Source organism: Gopherus evgoodei, chromosome 1, assembly GCF_007399415.2.
Source record: "Gopherus evgoodei ecotype Sinaloan lineage chromosome 1, rGopEvg1_v1.p, whole genome shotgun sequence".
In the NCBI taxonomy this organism is placed as follows: domain Eukaryota; kingdom Metazoa; phylum Chordata; order Testudines; family Testudinidae; genus Gopherus; species Gopherus evgoodei.
This window is the reverse complement of record NC_044322.1, coordinates 100043417-100057819: the sequence shown is the minus strand read 5'-3', so window position 1 is coordinate 100057819 and position 14403 is coordinate 100043417. Positions and strand designations below refer to the sequence as shown.

General features: G+C 40.4%; 1 protein-coding gene across 1 annotated transcript in view; it reads right to left on the bottom strand.

Moving 5' to 3' along the window:
- ITGBL1 (integrin subunit beta like 1) overlaps positions 1–7142 on the bottom strand; it is a 236091-nt gene extending 228949 nt beyond the window's left edge. Inside the window, exons 1-2 of the mRNA XM_030568086.1 lie at positions 7045–7142; positions 5317–5528 (exon numbers count right to left, since the gene is read on the bottom strand). Of these exons, the coding sequence (XP_030423946.1) occupies positions 5317–5528; positions 7045–7142 (310 nt within the window). The remainder of the gene's footprint in view (positions 1–5316; positions 5529–7044) is intronic.
- Positions 7143–14403: the final 7261 nt, after the last annotated feature.

Below are 14403 nucleotides of genomic sequence, written 5' to 3'. Positions count from 1 at the left end.
ATCATGTTAAGTATTGTATCACTAGAACTAAAAGCCTTTGTTATATGTGGGATCTCTAGATGCATATTACATTGAAACTATTGTATTTTTTATATGTAATAAGTTATTCTATATAGTCTGTACCTTTTATTTTGCTGCACTTTTACTGCATGTAGTTCTATTGTATTTTCTTATGTTTCATGCATTTTTAATTCCTTTACTAAATCTCCTGTAACTTTTTCTCTCTTTTAAATAAATATTATTTCTTTTTTTGAAGAATTTCTGCTTCTCTGTCTATCCTTGATCAGAAGTCTGTATCTGTGTCCTTTCGGGGTTAGCAGGACTAGCTTGCTCTGGGGAGCTGTGTGCAGGTCAGAGACAAGCATTCTGATAATACTCTGGCAATTCCTTTAGAGCGAGCCACAACCTTGATTACCCTTTTTTGTTAAATTAGACAAATTTGTAGGTAATGTAACTGACACTTAAATCTTAGGTTAACAGATAGTCTTAAACACAGTTAGTGTTTTAGCAGCACATGGAAATAATCTAAACCTGTAAAATTCTTGCTAGGAAACAGAGAAGCCTTTCAGTATAGATGTTTCTAATGTAAAAATTCCTACTTCCATGAAATCCCTTCCCTCTACACTGAACAGTAGTTCTCCTTTGAAAGGTACGCACACAATTCTTCTACATATTGTAGGTCAGGTCCTCTCACTCATTTGTAGCTGGCGACTGCCATGACAGAAGTTTCTGCCTTTGCTGAGGAGACAGGCAGGCAACTAAGAAAGCCTCAACCTCGCATCTCCAAAAATCCTTATTTTCTAGCAGTCAAACCCTTTGCTTTTTAATTCAGCTTTTTGCTATCTTAATTCTCTTATCCCATCCCTTCCCACAATGCAGAGTGCACTCCCTCAGCCAAGGAGCCTCTCAGGCCAGGTGCACAAGACAGAACACACAGGAATGTCACTAAAGTTGCAAGCCTAGTTGCCTAGTTGCCTTCAATGCTGCAACACAACTCCTACCTCTTCTGTCTCACCTTGGTGTAGCTGGTGTGAGAGGAGCCAACTGAAGAGGCCAGGCTCTCCAAGTAGTCCAGATAAGAGCAGCATCTCTAAAATTGCAGCTGGTCTGCCACAGAGTCAAATACAAGACCAATGAAAGAGGCAGGCCTCACCGGCAGCAAGAAGTACAGAGAACAAGAAACTATGGCATCACAATACTCAGTCTAAGAAGCATGAAAAGGCCATAAAAGAGAGAATAATGGGACAGAGCCCATCCCTGCTTCTCCTCTGCACTACATCTTATGCTCAGTTCCTCAGGCAATTCCCTTTTCTGTTTACAGTGCTTACCCAAGATGATAGTACAGATGTGGAAAGTCCTAGGCAAGCAAATTGGAATCTCCTCCGCCCTCAGTCTATCTTTCCCTTAGGAGAGCAGCTTGGATCTGGTTAGAGTCACACCTAAGGCTCCTTCCATCAATAATTTTGTGAAAAAAGCAAAGGAATCCTGCAAAAGACATGCAAAAGGGGTACTAAAAGGGTTTATTTCCTCTGTATATCACCTCAGAGAATTCCTCTGAAAGGAATATTAGGCCCTTCTGAAGGCTCAAGGGGAAAAAAAATCCAACAGGTACAGTAAGCACACAGTTGATTCCAATTCCATCTCCTCCTTGTACATCATTCATGACAGTCCTTTCATCTACTACCCTTCAAGGACCTGATAATACAATGTCCACTCAAGTGAGGAAATTGAACACCTAAGCTTAGCAGCATGGATACTGAACAAAGCTAATTGAGAAGAACTGGCTATTTCTTCAGTCTTCTCATGTTTAGGAAGCAACTCATATCCAAAACATTTCATTTACATGGAGTCATTTGATAGGCTGGGCACAAATAGAAGCACTAACCACAAGGCAATCTACACTTCTTCCATTCTGCAGTTCCTTTAGGAAAGCCTGACTGTGGCCTTCATGGACAGCATCCTGAAGGCACGTGTGGTAAATTGGGTAATAAATTGGGTGATAAATGGCAGAAACATGTAACACTTATATTTTCTTGTGTGTTACCCTGTAATTTATAGATTATATTTTTAATTCAATCATCTGCTCTCAGATAGGAGCAGAACTGTTGTCAGGTCACCCTCATATAGCCAGATTTCTCAAAGTAGCTGAGGAAAAAAACAAACTTTCCAAAAGTATTCAAGTGTCTAACCTGAAGCCTCAGTCTATCACTTCAAGATTCATATTCCACTCCTTTGAACCACTGAGGAGTTCAGTGCACCTCCTCTTTCTACTATGGTACTTTTTCAAAAATCCATCACTTCCTCAAAGAAAACTTCCTCAAAACTCTGGCAGTCAATCTTCAATCATTTTTAAAGACAAAATTATCCTGAGAACCAGATCCTGAGAAACAAATGCGTGTCTGTCAGAGTCACAACACTGTGTTTCCATCATTTGGCCCAAATCCAGAAACTATGACATATCCAGAGAGACCTTAAACTTTATAGTAAGAGGACAGAACAGAAGTAGTACACTTGAGAGTATATATCATCTTTGGTTCAAGGTTGGTGCAGATCTATTTGAATTAAGCAAGAAAGAGTACCTCTATTAGTATGCATTATTTTCTGGTTATTGGTTTTGATTCACACTATGTTTTATTTACATTTGATTATTTTTAAAGAAGATGTAACAGTAGCTTTTGGAGTGAGTATATATGGACTCCTGCCAACTGACAAGGCTATAAATTTATACAACCCTGCCCCCTGTCATGTGACTAGGACTGGAAATAAAAACCATGTGTGCATCACATCTTTATTAAAACCACTACAAAAAGTTAACTAGGTAAAAATGTAGTGTAGCCTGGTAGACTGAGAACATGACTGGAAGCCCAGAAATCCAGAATTATAATCAAGGCTGTGCCACTGACTTGCTGTTTGGCATTGAGCAAATCTTTGAGGCATGCTTTGCAGAAGTTCTGAGCACCCTAAACTCCAGATGAAGTCGCGGAAGTTATAGGTGCTCAGCAGCTCTGAAGATGAGACCCTTCACCTTTCTTGCCCTATCTATACTGCAATTAAGGCAGAGGGCTGTGATTAAATAGTTTCATATCTCAGTTCTCACAGCTCAGAGTAGAAAAGGCCACTGTCAGGTCTTCTGATGATTAATGAATTAAAGTTTGAAAATGTAAAGTGCTACATAAGTGCTAAGTATTATTTTTATTATTAGAAAAATCTCAGTCTCAGTTCTCCCCTTCCAACTAAACCACTGATGAAGCTCTCAGCTACTGATGGTGGCATTAGCAGGTGGGGGGTGGGGGGGCGGAGGGAAAGCCAACAGTAATAAAACTTTAGAGCACTTGGATTTGGAATGAAATCTTAAAATATGAGTAGCTTTCACTTTCATTCCAAACGACCACCCCGCTTCTACATTTAGTGAAGCTGCAATACCAAGCTGCAGATTTTTAAAAATAAAGATGCATCAGAAGATCTAGATTGAAGAGAACAAACCACATAATAAATGTACCCGTGCTCCCCTAAATTACTTGCATAACTAATCTTGCACTGTTGAGCAGGGTGTATATTAAGCACATTCTCCACAAAACTTGTGCCTCAGGTGCCAAATACAAATATTTTTCTTATAACACGACTCTTGATCTTTTCATGTTATTATTGGACTTCTAATTCTTAGCTACGCTGTTGCTAAAATAAGTGTGGTTTTTTTCATATAAAATTTGCCAAACCCACTGCTGGAATGCATTTGTATTATCATGTTACTAACGGAATTCCTGTAACATTCCCACTGACCTAATTGTGGGTTTTGGCCTGAAAAGATGACACGTTTATGCAAAGCTGCTAAAGATGTTTAGGCAGGGACACCTGAAATGAATTTCCCTTGTGGCCCTCTTTCAGCAAGGTGCATCATCAGGATGCATCCCCTTAGGAATGTGAGGAGATAACATTCATTCCTCCTCTTTTTTTCTCATATCCTATTCTGCAGCTGCTAAAAAATTCCCAGATCTGATTAAAACAGTTCAGAAACTTAAACTAAGACAGCTGGAAAGATGCAAAAGTGACAAGGTTAGATGCAAACCAGCTGGGCATGTTCCTATGATCACGAGCCCAAATTATGTGTCAGAAATGTACATTCATGTGTCTCCCATTGAAGTCAATGGGATTAATGTGTATGTATATAAAAACAGAATTTGGCTATTCTGCCTTAGTCCATATTTTGTAAAGTGACATGTATACTTAGAGAGACATACAGATGGTTAATAATAAAAGCCGGCGCATTTTTAGAATACATAGCCATGGTGTAACTCTTATAGTGGTCTTTCCCCAACTACAAAGTTGCTGTTCTATATCCACTGGAGGGTGAAAGCAAACAAAACTGACAAGTGAAGCAGTGCTCAGAACTAATTTACAGCCCTGGGTAAAGGCAGGGCTGCCCAGGGAGGGCAACAAAAGGGGCAGTTTGCCCGGAGCGCCTGTTTGAGAGGGCCCCCAAACTGAATGTGGTTGTGACAGGATCACAGAGCCACTCAGGTTTGGCCTGGCTGCCTCTTGGTCATGAGGAGCAGCCGGGCCAAACCTAAGTAGTGCTACAATCCTATTTACCAGCTCAAAACACCCTGAGTGGTGAGTCAGGCCCAGCCAGTTAGGACAGGAGCCGCTGCTCCTGGGTAAGTGCAGGGTATGCGCTCACTCTCCAACCACCCTGCCCCTTCCTGTTTTTGTACATTTGTTTTTTTGGTACAGTGCAGGGAGGGCACAGTTTCAGATTTTGTATCGGGCTGCCAAAAACTTCTGTGTGGCCCTGGGAAAGTTTACATGGAGGGTCAAATTGTGTTCTCCTTCCTCACATAAGTAGTCCCAATGAAATCAACAGAGCTACTCACATGTATAACACAAGCAAGATCTGCTCATTTATCTGACTCAAAATGGATTTGCAATGCCTCCAACATGAGGAACCTCCTATGGGCTTGTCTAGGCTACAGGTACAACCAGTCAAGGGGATCCAATTATAACATACATCATTTTGTGGGAGAGACGACCCCTTAACTGTGTTCCCAAACCCCACTAAAGGCTTTGATGTGTCAGCAAACAGACAAAAACCATGGCCAGGGACACATTTACAGTCCTGTCTACACTCTAAAAATTGAACTGTGCAACGTCCACTAACATATCAGTAATTGTAGTGTACAGAGTTGCCACTGATGTGAGAAGCTATCAGTCTGCTAACGGGAAGGGAAGATGTGCATAGAGATGCCAGGAGCATGCCAGCTAATGGCCAGCAGCCTCACCACACTGGGAAAGCCTCCCCGAATACTGTGGCTTCCTTACCTGCACAAGTCTCACCATCATAAGTCTCACACACCCACTCGTGGCACTCACACAGCGGACCGTAGTATTTTCCCGGCTCAGTCACTTGGCAGATGCAGACACCGCAGTCACATTGGCCTCTGCCGCTGCACAACTTTCCCCCTGGGACACGACACCTGCGTTCCGACTCAGCATGGGACAGTCTACATGAGGAGGCGCTGCGGGAGCCACTCCTGCAGAGGATTTCAAAGACAACCAGCTGAAGACAAAGTCAGGTGCTCATAAATAGAGTGGATGAGATCAGAGTTGGAACAGAGATCCTTACTGTTGCAGTGGATTTACCCATTACTTTAAAACTCTTTTATTTTTGTATTACCTGCAGTTTTACAGCCATTTGATTTAGCATGTAATGGCAGCACAGAAGCTAATAATTCAAAGCACCATGATTTTTGTCCTTTGAGAGCCTGAAGGTCAACAGCTGGGTATTTATTAATCCAGTGTGTCACCCACTGGGACACATTACACTGAATTGTAATTATCTTGCAAGGGGCCGGGAACCCATTTGTAAACTTACATTGGGATCACACATTTGTGATAGGTTAGGTAAATATAGCTGATTAAATGATGGATTACATTTGGATTTGGATTATTCTGGTGGATTTGAGACATTAAAACTAGAGGGCACGAAGCCAAAAAAATAGCAGGATACAGATGCCAAATTAAAGTTTTTGCAGCTTCCTTGCACCAGGATATGTTGGATCCAGATGTGTTTAAATTTATTTATTTAAATAACAGAAGTAAAAGTTGTTCTTTAATTGAATGGTACAATTTATGGGTTAATGGCTCAAATTTGGCAAGATCCAGCAGGAGCTAGATGTCAAATCTGAATTTTTGCTGCTCTGTCATACTAGAGTACAGCAGGGTCTAGATTTTTAAGATGCATCGGGGCATCTAAACATCTTACCTGTGGTGGCATTAGGATTTTGCAGGGGGAGGGTTGGGATAAAAACCTGTCCAGACCCCACTGTGAGATCTAGGCATGGGCAGCACCATTACACCAGGATGATTTGGAGGTCCAGATTTATTGGTGCAGTAATAGCATCTGCACTTGTCCTCAGGCATTAGAATTTAGGTGCATTGATGACAAAAATTTGTTGAATCCAGCAGGAGCTAGGTGCCAGATCTGGTGGGTAGGTTGTGTGTACTGTTTGTGGGGTTTGGTTGCTTAGTCTGGGGTGGTGTTTTTTTTTTTTTGTGCCATTGCACCAGGATGTAACCAGATCCAGGATATTTGGTGCACTAGGAGTGACTGGACTTACTGTCTATTTAGAGAGTTGGGTACAAAAATCATCAAGATCTAGCAAAAGCTATCTTTTACCTTTCCCCCATAGATACGTGCATATTTAAGTTCTGCATGTATAATAAAAGATACATTTCTAAATCAACTATGTGATCCAATGTCGTGTATGTTATATACATTTGTGATCCTAACTACAATATAGTGCACACATAACTTTGTATTATATATATATATATATATATATATATATATACAATGTGTGTGGGTATTATACATTACGTGACTAATTTTCAATAGACAATAGCAACAGGTTGAAAATACTCCATCCTTTCTTGTATGATATATACAAAATTTTAGATTTTTGTTGCTTGTGGCAACTTGTTACCAGTTCAAGTCCAGCCTATAAGGCAATTGCTAAATAAACCCATTAATTTAAAAGACAAACTTACCGCAGGGACAGGGAGAAAGTTTGAGGAATGGCAGGCAGCAGAGTTAGAAGTGAAGCAGTCAGCAGCAGCACCAACTTGAGGAATCCCTGTGCACACATGTTTAGATCACAGGCAGTGACTGAAGAAGTTCGAAGTTCTCTAAGAGAGTCCCACGGACAGACAGACCCACTGGGCTTGCAAAGCCCTGAGCTGGCCAAAACCAGCTTCAACACTACTTCCCCTGCTGCTGCAAGTGCCTTTGATTAGCTGCCTGGAAGCTGGATTTGGGCAGCACTCTGGGAGGAAGATTGGTGCCAAACCCCAATGCTCACAGTCTAGGCAGGAAAGTAATTAGAAACAGTTGTACAGCCAGATGGTTTATTTTGACATAAAAAGTGTCCTGTTCACAGATTGAGCGAACTGTCTCAGTCTTGAAATACAAGCACTATAAATATTTGAGGAAAGTGTATTTGAGTTAACTTTGATTAATAGATGTTTGAGATAATTTTAGTAATATGATTGGGGAAATGTACATTTGTCAGTTTTGGCAGATGACATTAACGATACTTTCCAACTGTATTTGAGTGTATTGCCAGCAGTCAGGTAAATGCTTTACACTTTTAGCATGAGCTAAAATTATGTGGGTACATTTTTCCCCCTTAGTTCTCAAACATTACGTGTTATAAGCTATACAGTGTGACATCCCGGGCTGTCGAGCTATGACAGTTTGAGTGACTGTGACTTCAAAAATATCAGTTAGCTTTTAAAATGCCTCATTAAAACACACAGCTCAGGCTTTCATCCCAAGAGTTAGATATTTGGAAATGCCGTAAAATTAATTCAAAATGAGGGAGTCTGCCTCCAAATGAGTGTGACTTGGCAGGACTGGCCATAACATTTCTGTATACTTCATAGAAGTTTTAACAGTTTTTGATCCCTCTGATTGTCCTGGAGAGTCACAAATGGCCCAACATGTCCCTGAGCCTGAATAGTATTAGAAAAACTTGAAACTTACACCACAGAAGAAAATTCATTAGTAGATGCTCAACATGCTATTGACATTAGAAGCGTTTGTTGGTTCAAGTACCTGTTCTGTGGACCAAGGTTTTCAACAGCTCTGTCTAACTGAAGAATCTATTTATTTATTTATTAGAAAACTGCAACAGTATGGTACAGACAGTATATAATATGCTAGAAAACATTTGACATTTTAGTTAAATAACTTTAATTCCATGACTCAGATGTGGCATTTGCAATAAGTTAAAATAGCTGTATTATACACAATTAGTGTAGCAAACTCAATGGAATGTACTCTATTCCTAGGCCTCCTGTTAAAATATCTGTGCCTGCCAGCGGTCTACGTAGACCTTTCTTCTAATAGTAAACAGAATTTTTGACTTATCTTTACTAGTCTCTTAAGTGGTTAAGGAGTTCCCAATACCAGTTTTTGGTAGAGATCCCCGTTTTTATTTAAAAAAAAAAAGTTTTCTGTGGAGTGCAAAGAACAGATTTGCTGGAAGTTGGCCAGAATTCCAGGTAAGTATAAATTCTGGATGTCTTACTCTTTGAAAATAAAAGACTATGGTTATCAACCCATGACAACTCAAATAAAAACATATTAGATTAACTATCAAGGTAAAACCCTACAGGCTCTTATTTTACTATAATAAAGAATGCAGTCTGTTCATTGCAAAGTGCAGTATTCTTTCACTTTCTATTTCTATGTTAAAATTTTCTACAATTATGGGAAAGATAGTTTACTACACATTGTATTGTATTATAAAGTTTTGTTAAAACATGAACAAGGACAGGGAGGGAATGCTCTTCTTATAGCTTTGTACCAGCCTAATTCATTTCAGGTGTGTCAATAATCTTGGTTGGCAACTCACCTGAGCTTAGTTTGTAAGACCTACTTGACCTAATTGGAGAGAAGAAAGTGTGATTATTCCTAAAAGAAGAACAATCCAAACTTTTGCCATTCATGCTGATGAATACTTTCATGAGTCTATGCAATGTGTTGAAAACCTCTCCTGCATAATAGTCAACAATCATCCTCTGATCTCATTATATCCATAAAAATGATATAGAATCAGCACCTATTGGAAACAAAACTTGTTTCCCCTACTTCCTCAAAATAATTTTTCTACCGGGGAACCCCAAACTGGCTGCTCAAATTTATTTTGTGTGTTTGCTATTGTAATTTATGTTACCTTTAAAAAAAAAAAGTTTAAAACCAAAGGACACTTATCTACATAAAACAATATAGATAGGACACTCACTTGTAGAAATGTGTTACATAATTGTACATGTTTAGCTCATGTTAAGGAATAAGTTTAACACATTATTACTTCATTTTACAGCATTATATGTTGAAATTGACAGTCTACTGATTACTGATGATAATATGGATCGAGATCCCAGGTATGTGCAGATCTCACTGAAAGACTGAGAACATAGTCTTTGTGATCAAATCCTGCAAGCAGGTATGCTTGTGCTAACCTTGCTCAATGGATGAGTCTGCTCACAGGTACAAAGTTAAGTACTGATTGCAGGATCAGGGCCTTTCAAAATAGACAGAACCCTGTATTTTGAGTTGTTCATTAAGGATGGGATTAAGTGCTATATTTCTTCAATACTTTTTAAAAGTTTATTTGTAGTTTTGAGGAAAAACAAAGGCAACAAGTTTGAAAGAGAAAAAAATTATAAGAACATTGTAGTTGTCAAAAAACAACTGTTAGAAATCCAGGAAATTCAGAGTTCAGGTAAAATGAATAAGAAACGTTACATTTGAAATGATGGAAATTCAATCATTTGGTACTTAACTTACCTTGAACTCTCCCACTAAATTGTGTGTGTGTGTGTGTCCGCCCATCCATCCATGAGCTGTCTGCAACCTATGGCTTATATCTGGGAAAAAATACTGTCCAGATACAGTGACCATACCACTCCCACTTTTTTTTTTAATCTTCCCCCATTCCCCTCACATAAACTAGTGTGCAGTCTTTGATTCTGGACATTTTAAATTTGGAGAAGACACTGTAGTTATATAGCCTGAGGGTGGAGTATCAAGAATGTGCATGCACCCCGGAGCACTGGCTTTATAATTGTTTTGAGATGTACGTGTCTCTGATTCCAAATGTGATGCTTCATTGCTGCCCTTTAACCTTTGCTCTTTTCATATAAATGCTATGATTTGAGCCTGAGAGTTTTGTGTACAGAGATGCAGTAGATCTGTGTTAAATGGCACGTGGTGTCTTAAAGAACATAGAACAACTGGGCCAGATTCTCATTTACCTTAAAGCCTGCTCTGCATTTCAAGTGCAGACAACTCCTAAATCCTGGGTTTAGGAGCTGAAGTCCCAGCTTTAGGCTCCACTGTGAGCTGCAAAGCTCCCACTGAATGCTGCAAGCACCTGAACTCAAGTTTTCAAGGTAAAACCTCCCTTTCTGTCTCTGGGCACACCTGCTGCTGCCTCACTTTGAGTCCATCTGCCAATCTCCCACTTAAGCCCCAGAGTGATTCACAAACAAGGAGAAGACAGACATTTGTCCATATAGGTAAGTAGTGTGCGGAACTGATCCAGCAGGTGTACTTAGAGGTCACCAACAACATCTGGTCCCATTCAAAATCTGGAGTAAAGAGGCAGCAGTGGTGGTGCTCACATTAAAACTTTTAGCCCAGTGATTAGAGCACTCACCTGAGATGTGGGAGACCCAGGTTCAATTCCCCTCTCTATCAGAGGTTGGGAGAGGATTTGAATAGAAGTCACCTACTTTACAAGAGCAAGCTCTAATTACTGAGCCATAAGCTGTTCTGATGCGGTACTCCCCCAGTCTCTCCTGTTGAAGCTGTCCACTGTGGATAAATAATGAAAGAGTGATTACAGCAGAGGAAACAGGACCAGGGTCTCCCAGTTCAGTGCCCTAACCACCAGGCTATAGAATCACTCTTGTTTTTTCTAGCCCAATGATTGCACCACTGTGGATAAATACTTAACTTGTCAACAAGAGAGAATGGCTCTGTAGCTTACTGGTTAGGGCACTGAGATAAGAGACCCATCATCCAGTCCCCCTGCTCCAGTTGCTCTTTATTTATCCTGAGGGAGCCCCACATCAGAATATCCCATGATTCAGTGGTTAGAACATACTCCTGAGAGGAGGGAGCCCCCTGTTTAAATCCTTCTCCCCATCAGGCAGAGAAGGGGGAACTGAAGTTGGGTCTCCCACATGAGAGTTCTAACCAGTGGGCTAAGAGTTATAAGGTAAGCCAGTGCCTCCTGTTTTGTGTGGAGTGAGGTAGGCACCTAACTCATTATTGCAAGAATATATGTAGGCATTTAAACCACCTGACTTCAGGAGAGGGGTTCCTGTTCATGGATAGTTAAGCAGAGATAGGTGCCTATCTCTGAGAGAGGGCAGGGCTTAGAACACACCCTTCACATTGGCATTTCCTTCTGGTTATCTTAGGTGGCTCCCTACTTCCTGTGCTGGTTTTTGTGGATCCAATTCTAAGGGGCCTATCTCTCCATATTCATTATGTGGGGAGCCTAGGCAACTAATTCAGGCTTTGTGGATAGCAGTGGTATACCTGGGATTTTCTAAGGGATTAAGTCCCTTTGTGGTTCAGAGCCTAGGCCCCAATCCTATGAATACTTACACACATACTTAATTTTATTCAATGAGAGTAATACCATTGAAGTCAACAATATTATTTGCAGTGTGGAAAATTAAGCACATGAGTAAAGTGCAAATTAAGCACAGGAGCAGGGCTTAAGGACTAGATTCACTAACGTACTGAGGATTGCAACATCTAACTCCTAGATGCCCTGCCTCCCTATGAAATTTTCAGTTAGGTGCTCAGGAATCCCGTGTATTGCATAGTCAAACGTGACTAAGAAAGGGATCCTCATAAGCCAGGAAGTAGCTGTCTATGCTACTCAGGAATGAAATGCCAAGGAAAAGACAGAGCTTATGGGTCACATACACAAAAGACTTAGGGACCAGAGCATTCACCTGGGAGCTGAGACACCTGTTTTCAGATCCCTGCTCTATCTGATTCGGAGCAGGGACTTTAATGCTGGTCTCCTATCTCACAGGTGAATGATCTCATCGCCAAGCTATTGGGTATTTTGGAGTGGGGAAAATCTCTCAGTCTCACCCTGTTGAAGCTCTTTCACTGAGTATAAATAATAATATAGTCATTGTGCCAGAGACAGTGAGCAAGCAAGAAGCAGTGAGAGATTAATTCTATAGCCCAATAATTATAGCATTCACCTGGGCTATGGGAAAATAAGATTGAAGTCCCTGCTCCCAGAAATATTTAAAAAGGTAGTTAGACACTTCAGACCCTGTGTGAATCTAGCTTTATGGTCCAGCTCTTCAAAGATAAATGAAAGTTAGAAACCTAAATACCTTGGAGGATTTGGGCCTAAATTACTATGCCAGCTGCAAAGCAGAGGAGAATTAGGATATAATCTTGTAAACTTTTTGGGGGCAAGGAGTGTCTTTTACTACTTGTCCGTATCGTACCAACTACAATATCACCCCAAAACTGCTTGGAATCTCTGGGTAATATAAAAAATAATACTAATAACTAGGGCTGTTGATTAATCACAGTTAACTCAAGCGATTAACTTGAAAACATTAATCGCGATAAAAAAATTAATTGTGATTAATTGCAGTTTTACTCACACTGTTAAACAATAGAATACCAATTGAAATTTATTAAATAGTTTTGGATGTTTTTCTACATTTTCAAATATATTGATTTCAATTACAACATGGAATACAAAGTGTACAGGCTTTCACATGGCACTTTTGTAGCTGGCATTGCAAGGTATTTACATGCCAAATATGCTAAACATTCATATGCTCCTTCAAGCTTCAGCCACCATTCCAGAGCACATGCTTCCATGCTGATGATGCTTATTAAAAAAAAATGTGTTAATTCAATTTGTAATTGAACTCCTTGGGGGAGAATTGGATGTCTCCTGGTGTTTTAACCACGTTCTGCCATATACTGTATTTCATATTATAGCAGTCTTTGATGATGACCTCAGCACATGTTGTATGTTTTAACAACATTTTCACTGTAGATTTGACAAAACACAAAGAAAGTACCAATGTGAGATTGCTAAAGATAGCTGCAGCACTCGACTCAAAATTTAAGAATCTGAAGTATTGTCCAAAATCTGAGAGGAAGGAGTTGTGGAATCAGAGGTGAAAGTAAGCCTGTATGGTTACTTCCACAGGCCAGCGATTTAAAGAGCCTGGGGCTCCCGGCAGCAGCTGGAGTGGAGTCCTGGACCTTTTAAATTGTCGACTGAGTCCCGGAGGCTCCAGCTGCCACTGCTACCCCAGGGCTTGAGGCTCTGGTGGAGATTTAAAGGGCCTCGGGCTCCACTGCGGTAGTGGTGCCTGGTGCCCCTGGCCCTTTAAATCACCACTGTAGCTCTGCCGCCGTTATCCCAGGGCTCTGGCAGCAGTGCTCTGGCAGCGGGGCTTGGGCAGCCATTTAAAGGGCTCAGGGCTCACAGCCGCTGCTACAGCAGCCAGAGCCCTGGGACCTTTTAAATCTTGATTTAAAGGGCCTGGGGATTTAAAGGACCGCCTCTTCTGGTTGAGGCCCCGCCCCTTCTGGTTGAGGCCCCACCCTCCTGCTCAGGACTCCGGCATACTGGTAAGTCTTTTAAGTTACTTTCACCCCTGTGTGGAACGTGCTTTCAGAAGAGTTAAAAGAGCAACACTCTAATGTGGAAACAACAGAACCCAAACCACCAAAAGAAAAAATCAACCTTCTACTGGTGGCATCTGACAGATGGTGAAAATGCATGTGCATCTGTCTGAACTGCTTTGGATTGTTATCTAGCAGAACCCATCAGCAGCATGGATGCATGTCCTCTGGAATGGTGGTTGAAGCATAAAGGGACATATGAATCTTTAGTGCACCTGGCATGGAAATATCTTGAGACGCTGGCTACAACAGTCCCATGTGAACGCCTGTTCTTACTTTCAGGTGACATTGTAAACAAGAAGCAGGCAGCATTATCTCCTGCAAATGTAAACAAATTTGTTTGAGTGATTTGCTGAATCAGAAGTAGGACAGAGTAGACTTGTAGGCTCTAAAGTTTTACGTTGTTTTATTTTTGAATGCAGTTATTTTTTGAAAATAATGCTACATTTGTAAGTTCAACTTTCATGATAAAGAGATTGCACTATAGTACTTGTATTAGGTGAATTGAAAAATACTATTTCTTTTGTTTTTTTACAGTGTAAATATTTGTAATAAAAATAATATAAAGTGAGCACTGTACATTTTGTATTCTGTGTTGTAACTGAAATCCATACATTTGAAAATGTAGAAAATATCCAAAAATATTT